This window comes from Trichechus manatus, unplaced genomic scaffold, assembly GCF_000243295.1.
Source record: "Trichechus manatus latirostris isolate Lorelei unplaced genomic scaffold, TriManLat1.0 scaffold00075, whole genome shotgun sequence".
In the NCBI taxonomy this organism is placed as follows: Eukaryota; Metazoa; Chordata; class Mammalia; order Sirenia; family Trichechidae; genus Trichechus; species Trichechus manatus.
In genome coordinates this window covers 12,469,953-12,480,900 of record NW_004444011.1, presented here as the reverse complement: position 1 = coordinate 12,480,900, position 10,948 = coordinate 12,469,953, and the positions used below count along the sequence as shown (strand labels likewise).

Genomic DNA, 10,948 nt, shown 5'->3' with positions numbered 1-10,948 from the left:
CCATATGCACCCATTTTTGTGTTTGATAGACATCCTTGAATATGCATGTATGTATATATCTTTTAATGCAAATAAATGGCATTGTGCTATAGTTCTCATTTTATTCTCTTTATGTTCTATTTTGTAAGGTGCCCTGGTGATGGAATGATTAAGGGCTTGGCTGCTAACCAACCGAAAGGTCAGTAGTTGTAATAATCCCAGTGGCTCCGCAGGAGAAAAAAATCTGACAATCTGCTCCCTAAAGATTACAGCCTAGAAAACCCTATGGGGCAGTTCTACTCTGTCACACAGGGTCGAAGGGCGGGATTACCTAACAAGCAACGTATGCACAGGCCCAAGTGTGCCTTCCCACCACTCTGCAGTGCACAATTTCACCTGTCCCCCACCATGTCAAAGATGAGGTGAAACCCAGGTGAAATTGCTCACCACAGATTGGCAAGTAAATGCAATTAAACCTGCGTGTACCTTGCTCAGTGCAAGTCTGGTTAATCTGCCCCTGTAGCGTTGATGAGTCAGAATGACTGATGGAACACAACAACAAATATTCTATGTTAAGGCTCTCTACACATCTAGAGGAGCCCTGGTGGCAAAGTGGTTAAAGAGCTTGGCTGCTAACCAAAAGGTCAGCAGTTTGAAACCACCAGCCTCTCCTTGGAAGCCCTATGGAGCAGTTCTACTCTGTTCTATAGTCACTATGAGTCAGAATCGACTCAATGGCATGGGTTTGTTTGTTTGTTTTGGTTATACATCTAGAGGAGCCCTGGTGGCAGTGGTTGAGAGCTCAGGCTGCTAACCAAAATATCGGCAGTTCAAATCCACCAGCCTCTCATCAGAAACCCTATGGGGCAGTTTGACTGGACAGCAAGGGGTTTTTTGGTTTTTTTATACATCTAGTAGTCCCTGGGTGGTGCAAACAGCATGCTCAGCTGATAACTGATAGGTTCGAGTCCACCCAAAGGCACCTCTGATGAAAAGTCTGGCAATCACTTGCCAAAAAATCAGCCACTGAAACTCTATGGATCACAGTTCTATTCTGACACACATGGGGTCATCATGAGTTCCAGTCGACTCCACGGTAATTGATTTTTTTCTTTAAACATGTCTAGTAAGTTGTTTCTAACTGCTGTATTGTATTCCATACTATGTATTCAAAACAGTTAGCTTATCACCTCTCTTTGAGATGGAAGCCTGTGTATCCAAAATCCTGCTACCACAAACAATAATGGGATAATGGACCTGTACAAGAAATTCTCTGGAACATACATCTAAAAGTAGGATTGCTGGGCCACAGAGCAGACAATGAATTAATTTCACTAAATAAGCACCTCCAGATTGCTTTCCAACATGGCGGAATCAGTTACAATTCCATTAACATGTATGAGGATTCCCCCATCTTTAACACTTGGAATTAAGCTAATTTCTGCGAGTATGTTGGATCTTGATTTAATTTGCATTTCTCAAATTACTAGAACATTTGAGGACCACTTCCTTATTTTTACTAGCCATACATTTTCCCTGTGTATATGCTACTCTTATCCTTTGCTTATTTTTAGACTGGATTTCTTGTCTTTTACTTGTTAATTTGCAGTTCCTTGAAATGTCTCCCTATTAATGTCTTAACAGTTTTATGCATTGATAAAAATTATTTAGTCTGTCACCAGTCTATTAACTTTAAGGTGTTTTTCATTTAAGAGAAATCCTTCATTTTGATATAGTCATAACCGTTATTTTTTAACCTAAATTAAAAGAAAAAAAATTATTTTGGGGACATGTTTAAGCATATAGTCCTTCACTTATATCCCAGACACATCCTACATTTTCTTGTATTATAGTTTTACCTTTTAATCCATCTTTAATCTATCTGGAGTCCAACTTTGTATATAGTATAATATAGGGATTTGTTTTTCTCTGTATCATGAGTCAGTGTCATGGATTCAATTATGTCCCCCCAAAAATGTGTATACAATTTGGTTGGGCCACTATTCCCAGTATTGTGTGGTTGTCCTACATTTTGTAATTGTAATTTCATGTTAAAGAGGATTAGGGTGAGATTGTAACACCCTTACTAAGGTCACATCCCTGATCCAATGTAAAGGGAGTTTCCCTGGGGTGTGGCCTGCACCGCCTTTTATCTTGCAAGAGATAAAAGGAAAGGGAAGCAAGCAGAGAGTGGGTGACCTCATACCACCAAGAAAGCAGTGCCAGGAGCAGAGCTCATCCTTTGGACCCAGGGTCCCTGCGTTGAGAAGTTCCTAGTCCTGGGGAAGACTGATGAGAAGGCCAACAGAGACAGAAAGCCTTCCCCTGGAGCTGACGCCCTGAATTTGGACTTTCAGCCTACTTTACTGTGAAGAAATAAATTTCTCTTTGTTAAAGCCATGTGCTTGTGGTATTTCAGTTATAGCAGCACTAGATAACTAAGACAGTGTTCCAATATTATCTTGTAAGGAGTTTGTACTTTTTTCATTATGTAAGCAGTGCCTCTTTATCATATACCAGTCACATTTTTTATATATATATATAAAAAGAAGAATGCTCCTGGGAGAGTGATGGCTCTGAATAAGAAAGGGCAAGAGAAATACCCCTGCCCATCCACTCTCAGGAGCGCAATGTTAACACTGCTGTCTATGGAGTCAGCCTTCTGAAGCCATATGGAAATAGGAAACCTTAAACACACTGAGTAACTTGAAATGGATTTTTTGATCACATATAAAAAGATAAGGCTTATTAGGTCAAGTGCCACAGAGATGGATGTGAATTCTTGCACTTGTTTCAATGTTTAGTGGCATAATGTGTTTCCGTGTCATGTTACATAAATAAAACATTTTGAATGTCTTAACTACATTATATACTGCATCGTATCTGTAGTTATGCAGCAGCTATTTGGGATCTCAGCGAACCTGTTATCCACAACATTTTCCAATTTTTCCAAAACTTCCTAAAATTCCTGGAATAAATGATACAGTATTCAACTAGTAAAATTTTTTATCATGATATTTACCTGGTCAACTTTTTTCTAAGCAAGGAAAAATGTAGCCAAAAACAAACCTGACTTGTGACTTAATTCAGAATTCTGTATGTAAAGTCCTGGGCAAAAAATGTCATTGGTTAGCTGGGTTAGCTCACATATTTTCTGGGTTGGAGTTTGCACGAAGAAGGAAATCTTCCTTCATGAAAGTCATGATCTATTTATCTTTGCTTTTTTTTTAGGTGGGGAAATTGCCAGAAACTTCAAGGACTACTGTGCAAAAATTATGCAATTGTTCAGAGCCCTTTACAAGGACTGTATAGCAGTGTAGACTATCAGCTTAAATAATTGTTTGCCTTACCCTTGGATGTGGCTGCAAATTATTTTAGAATCTGTTATTCTGTTACATTGCCCAATGATTCTGAGCAACAAGTTCAACATACAGTTAAGCAAGCCAGCCAGTATCTCCCTTAGAAACCGATAACGTGGTATTATGAGCTATAGTCCTAACTAGAAGTCTACTGCTGTCTAGCACCAGTCCTCAGACTGTTCCATTTTCAATGCTGATGAATGAATGTACTTGAACTTTAAAAGCAGAAGATCAAATTCAACCCATCTAAAAACATTTAAGGAATGCTCATTACATCACCCAGAGGCTTCTTGAGAGTGTCAGACTTGGTGGTGGTTAATCTACAAATCTACAAGATAGTACTCCTAGCTTTTCTTTTTGTTTTCATCTTGGTGAAAAAATCGTGAAAATTCACCATCACAGAGCAAAAAGAACTGTAATTTATGTTTTACAATTTAAAGAACTGACACGTATTATCAAAATCCATGTTCTAGTATATTTTAGAAATTTTCTAAAAAATGTTTGTTTTAGAAAAAAAGGAGATTATTGGCACATCACAGTGGAACATCTAGAAGGTCCTGCTTTACCAGGGAAGAAATGTTAGGATGTGATGTTATGATGTGCACGAGGCATTTGCGCCCCCCCCATTCCCTTCATTTCTCCACAATACAACTGACTGCATGAGACAGTGTAGGAGAGTTTCAAATAATAACAGATAACCCCAAGTTGTTGTGAAATCACAACAGCTACAGGTCAACCTGAAAAGAGGTGCAAAAAAAAAATGCACATGTTCTTCTTGACCAAAGACTTCTGGCTCATGTGAATCTAGCTAGGACTGTTGTCAAATTTCAAACATGCTCTTAGGATGACAGCATAAATGTTAAACAAGAAATAGACTCAGATGTGTTAACGGGGAAAGGTCTACAAATTTCTCCACAACTTAAAACATTTTCTTTTACTAAACTTTTACTAGAACTTGGGCGTCATTAGGATATTCCTCCTTGATCTCCTACCATTTTGAATATTTTTGGAATCAGTATCGGTGACACTGACAATTCTGGGTTGATATTCTACAGAAAGTTTCCAAAGCTGAAATAACTAAAGATGCTATATGGGAAAAACTCAGGTAAGCTCTAAATGTTCTAATCATATGTAATTTTTATTAAAATAACATATAAAGTCTCCAGATTGAATATTACATGATTTATTTCAGTATTTTCTATTGCTTTTATTCATTGACAATATTTTTCCCAATACCATAAAAAAGAAAAGTTTAAGTTTCAACTTGCCATCAAACATTCTGCGGAAAACATTTTACTAAGTATAAATCACTAGAGAGTTCTTATCTAGTTTTAATAATCCATTGCTAGGAAGATGATTGAGATGCTACCAACACTGCTGACCAATTATTAAAAATGAATTAAATCCATTAGGAGCAATGGAAAAAAAAACTATTTATTCACCATCACACACACACATAAAAGGATAATAAATAAAATAGACTTTGTGCAGCTAAAGGCAATTTTCTGTTTGGAAAATATTTATATACAACTTTTGATCAATTTATGGAGCTAATAGGTTTCATTTGCTATAAAAGAATAAAATGTGAACTAAAAGTAATATCACAAATGTCATCTACAATCAAAGCAAAGTGATGTTTTATAAAAATAACAATTTACAGCAGAGTATTCTTACAAGCAGACATTTAGTGAACCATAGTAATCTGGCTGATGTAAGAATTCAAAAATGATATTTGTAATTATTTCAGCATGCTGACCCAGTCTGCTCCACTCTTGTTTCCACTCATCTAGGGATGATACAATGATCAGCAGGAAAGTATACACATAATTACTTATTTAAGTCAAATAATTTATTCAGTAGATGAAGGGTGACCTACATTAATAGGTATTAGCATAGTGTAAGAGAACGGTGTGAAAATGCTAATATCCAATATCTACTCAAGCTTGCCTTTATATCAATGTCTAAATTATTAGTTTTATTTTCCACGTAAGCATATATCTTTTATTGTGAGAATTAAGTTTACAATACCTTTGGTATTATTCCCATTACAGAGATATGGGGCAAGCCATCACCCAAACACTCTATACCCTACTTTCATGTGGCAGTTCTTGGATCAAAGCCCATGATTTACCTTCAAATATCCTCATTTTGATGGAGCAGAATCAAGGGGAGAGTTTTTGTCCATTATCATGTTCCCTCAACCTAGAATCTTCCTCATTTGGAAAAACCTTATTCATTTTCTTGGTTTAATTCAGAAATCACCTCTTCTCTGAAGTGTCCCTTCCCCCACTAAAATATATTTAATTATTCCTGCCTCTGTTCCTCATAGCATGTTATTCATAATTTTTGTAATTATAACACTATCATTTATATCATAGTTAATGATATACACCTCTTTTCCTCCTGCTAGACTTAGTCAGGGATTAGTCATCACTATATCCCATTCACAGGGCCTGGTTCTGGGTCTGGCATGGAGTGGTGTTCAATAATATTTTTTAAAATAAATGGAATGATTGCCCCATTGACAAGGCAGCAGGTAAGAAAGACTGGGTATCGTAACTGTACATGTCCTTGAAGTAGATTCTGTCAGTGAGAGAGGAAGAAGTTTAATAGAGAAGCAGTAGGTTAATATAAAATTATAGAGTGACAAAAAATGTATATTAAGGTGGCAAAGAGATAGCTTAAATCCAAACAGCACACCATTGCAGTTAACGTCACAAGTGAACATAATCAGAAGCAAGCATGTTGCCATATGAACAATTTCATTCCTGAATAATCAAGGTTTTTTTTTTTTTTTTTTCAAATACATAATTTTCTTGTATGCGCTCTTTAAGGAAGAAGGAAAGAGAGGAAGGATATTCGTGATAACAGAAAGGCCTGCCAGAGAAAGAAAACCAATGAATACTGGCAACTCAGCTGTTCTCTTTAGATAGGGTCTCTAAGACAGTATGCCTTTCATTATTAGGCTGGTGAGGGCAGAAATGGCTGTTACAAACCTTAGTAAGGGAATACTCACTGAGTCCCTAGCTCATGCCAAACACTACGCTAGGAGTTTTCATAGATGATCATATTTTACTTATATGAGTTAGAGATCATGGTCCTCATTTTGCAGGAAAGGAAACTGAAGAGCAGAACAATTAGATGACTTGCTTAGGCTGCAAACTTAGTTGGTCAAACCGAGGTTCTGGTCTCCTCTATTAGACTCTACAACCACCTCCTGGGGTTTTGGGAAACTTCGTTTATCACCTATTGTGATATATTCAAACTAATCCCAATTTTAAGACACTTGGTTTAGGCTATTTCACATTTGCTAAATTGTAATTTGAGGATTCCTTTCACATGAAGTTGGAGAATCTGGCTGTATTCTTTGGGCATCTCATGGAAACCTCGTTTAGGTAGCTTGTTGTCATAGTAGTGATGGCTGACAGGTGTGTCTTCCACAGTTTTAGAGAAGGGCCAAAATCCATACAGCTTCACATTTTCACACAGTTCGACCGCAACACTGGTGATCATCAAGCCTGAGGACAAGCGATACGCTGTCACACCTTTAGCTCTCCAGAAAAGGGCAAGATGTTTCAGGTACTTGGGATGGAAAAATATAACCTTCTGTCTTGCTTTGGACTCTTTCAGTGTGTAGTACACTTTAAATGAGGCTCCGGTGTTAGCCCTGTAGGAAAACGCTGGCAGAAGAAGGAACGCATCGCCATAGGTTGCAATATCCTCCAGAAATTCTGCTTTCTTTTCCTTTAAATTCCGATATCTGCCAAATTAGAAATAACAATTATAACAATAATAATAATAATCAAGTAGCAGTTTCAGTAACATGAGGCTGGATTTGCTACTGGTTAAAAAACAGAACCACTTATAATTACTGTACATAAAAGAGACAAACTGTGGATTCAGAGAAAACTCATTTAATTAAGCGGTATGTAAATATCATGAGCTAGGCCTTCATCTCTCTTAGTATAACTGGGCTTTTGATTTCTACATTTGTACCAGGCTATACCCTTACTGGACAGACGTTTCTGGTATTGTTTTATCTTTCAACTCAGTAATTTTTTCTAAGGTTGCTTTTTGATGCTGAAACACGTTTCCAAACTTATAATGATGAAATATTTTCTCAAGCATAAAACCAAAAAACCAAACATGTGGAGTGGATTCTGACTCATAGTGACCCTATAGGACAGAGGAGAACTGCCCCATAGACTTCTCAAGGAGTGGCTGGTGGATTCAAACTGCCAACCTTTTGGTTAGCATCTAGTTCTTAACCACTGCACCACCAGGAAGTGCAAACACAGCACCCTTAAAAATACATACACATATTTAAAAATTAATAGAGCTGCACACTTGTGATTTGTACACTTTTTGGACATGATATTGTAAAATAAACGTTTCCTTTAGAAAACCTAAACTATCTATATGCAAATGTATACAGAAGCTTAAATTTCCTCCATGCAATGTGATATCTCTATATGTAGGATTTAAATTATACCTTAGTAAATATATTTGTAAGCATGATTGTGTGTGTTTAAAAAGTAAGCCTTGGGGAGGCAGGTACAATATTTTATTTTCTCACAAGAGATACTAGAGTTATTTGGTGGGGCATATTCTATTAATAACAATTCTTAGTCATTTTGGGTGAAATCAATGTAAAATTATGTATGGGATTTTTATTAACCATCCAACTTTTTAGTAGTTACATTATACTACAGTATGTAATAGTAGCAGTTACATTAGAAAATAAAGCACAAATTATTTTTTATTAATAAGCTATCCAAAGGGAAAACTGTGTTTTGCCCAATTTTCCTAGGGCTTACTCTCTAACGTTTCTACATTGACTAAGTTTTTTAAGAAAATGCTAAAACGATAAAAGAGTAATGTTAAAACGCTGAAGGAAAATTGAAAAAAAGTAACCGTCCTATTATAAAAAAAAATATGAAGAGATAAGTTCTCATTTTATTAGCAACATTTAGCTATGACAAAAGAAGTACCACTGATTCATACCTGTTATGAACCACAATCTCAGTAGAAAGTCAAAAATTACAAACACATTCTTTATCTATTTTCCTGAAGGGCCATTCCAGCTGTGCTGTAGTCAGCCTCACGGGTTAGTGCTCAAGCTTAGAAACATGTTGCTGTTGTTGTCAGAGGCTGTCGACTCACAGCAGCCCCATGTGACAGAGTAGAACCGCCTCACGGGGTTTTCTTGGCTGTCATCTTTATGCGAGCAGATCGCCAGGTCTTTCTTCCAAGGAGTGGCTGGGTGGGATTGAACCGCCAACCTTTTAGTTAGCAGCCAAGCACTTCACCATTGCACCACCAGGGCTCCTTGGGAAACACGTGAAACAATGAAAGAATGTTCTTGAATAGTTATGTAACTTGGAGATACTTACTTTACTGTTATGATACTGGGATTCACAGTCACAAGATTTGTTTTACTGCCAACATCTTTAGTAATATTTCCTGTTGTTGGGGGAAGGTTACACCTAAAATTTGGAAGGGGAAATATTTTCAAAATACAACTTGTAAGAAAAAAGTGCACACACACACACACACACACACACACACACACACACACACACACACACGATCACTGTCCTTACTGGAGAGAATAGTTGCTATTAAGAAATCCTCAGAATCCATCTGATTTAAATTTAAAACTATTGAATAAGTGCTAAACCCTTAGTTGATATTTCAACATAGCATAAGATATACGAATTTGATAAATGTTTTTTGTAAGTATCAAAATCAGAAATGACAATTATATCTGCCTAACTTCTGAAGAGTTCATAATCCTTTTATTTAAAGGATTGTATTTATATTAATTATATTCCCACACTGGTAATATTACCAATTTAGAGATGAAAAAAAAATTGACGTATAGTGATGAAGTTTACACAGTATGCCAGAAGGAAAGATTATATTAAAAAAAAAAGAAATCAAAATTTCCTGATTCCCATAAGGATATTTTTCCACCAAATTACACTGTTAATAAATAAAGCTCTAACATTCTTATGGTGATGTTTTCTTATTGACATTCTCATCTTCCTTTGAGTGCTAATTTGTTTTTAAACTGGAAAACAAATTAAGATTGTAATTTTGAGTAATTTTATTCCTATCACAAAAAATGGGAAAGGTGGTTATGACTCCCTAAGTATTGCTTACGGAATTTCAAGTAGATCAATTCTTTAAAGCTGTACATAAAAACGGAGCATCTCTGAGTGCTTCCTTAAGGAAAGCTGTTGAAAGTTGACAAGTTCTGCAATATGACTGAGCCTGAAATATTCTATTTCATGCTTTATGAGACATACAAGCAAATGAAACATGTGCTTCCCTTACTAGTTTTAAAGATACCTCAGACAAAAATTAAATATGGCACCTTGGGAAAAATAAATACTAATCATAGATACAAGGTCATAAAATGATCTGCCTAGTCAGCTGCCTGTAACAAATCTACTTTCCAGAACAGAGACATATTCTTTTGAAGAATCAAGAGTTATTGTCAATGTAGCATTATAGGGAAGTGCTAGGGGAAGTACTGGATGTACACAATAGTATAGTAAAGCCGGAGTCCCTGGGTGGTGCAAATGGTTAACGTCTCTGCTGCTAACTGAAAGGTTGGAGGTTCAAGTCCACCCAGAGGTGCCCTGGAAGAGAGTAGTCTTGGAGATCTACTTCCAAAAAAATCAGCCACTGAAAACTCTATGGAGCGCAGTTCCACTCTGGCACACGTGGGGTCGCCATGAATCTGGATTGACTCGATGACAGCTGTTTTTTTTTTAAATAGTAAAGCTACTCATCATCTATTTCTATCCCTTACACACTTAATTCCTAGCTCCCAAACTTTTGAAATGGAAAGAAAAAAAAAACAATAAGTAGCTTCCAGATTGTTTTATAAACTATGAACAGGCATAGCCAAAATTAGTACAGGCTTAAAAATTAAATAAATTTTAATGGCATCAACCACATCCAGCCCTTATTTTGCCTTTCAGTTTAGACAGCTAACTTCAAAAGGAACTTTATATTCTAAAAAATATCTGGCATCAGCCAATGAACAATCTAGAAACCGGCATTTATTTTAGAGCTATAAATTAAATAGCTGCCCAGATCTTTATTAGTTTTTAAAACTAAACTTGTTTTTCCTGTATTTGCTATAAAGCAAAATGAATGTTTAGGCATAATACTCAACATAGATGTTTTGGGAATTTTAAGTCTATAAAAAGTCTTTTGAAAGAAGAATTATTTATCTTCATTATGACTTTTTCACACTGAGTACTTTGACAAAATGACTAAATCATTCAGGTATTGGCCATTTTAACATTAATCATGAAGAACACATTCAATAATTGTTAGACTGCCAGGTCTACTGTTGTTCTGTCATTACCTTCAGCATAAATTTTTAATATGAGATTAATGTGAGGGGGGAGCTATTTATTGAAAACTGTGTTTCTTCTTCACTTGCTAAAAATGGCACCATTAAATCGATAAGGATCAAAGGGTTTCTTCTGATGTATGAAATCATTACTCCTAAAACAGGAGAAAACAGATTACCATCTACTCTTTAGAAAGGTGCATTTCAGTTGAAATTCATCTTCAGATGGATGAATCAT

General features: G+C 36.1%; 1 protein-coding gene across 1 annotated transcript in view; it reads right to left on the bottom strand.

Moving 5' to 3' along the window:
- Positions 1–6,570: 6,570 nt before the first annotated feature.
- Positions 6,571–10,948, bottom strand: part of ST8SIA6 (ST8 alpha-N-acetyl-neuraminide alpha-2,8-sialyltransferase 6) — a 221,542-nt gene continuing 217,164 nt past the window's right edge. Inside the window, exons 7-8 of the mRNA XM_004380560.2 lie at positions 8,732–8,824; positions 6,571–7,098 (exon numbers count right to left, since the gene is read on the bottom strand). Of these exons, the coding sequence (XP_004380617.1) occupies positions 6,630–7,098; positions 8,732–8,824 (562 nt within the window). The 3' untranslated portion in view covers positions 6,571–6,629. The remainder of the gene's footprint in view (positions 7,099–8,731; positions 8,825–10,948) is intronic.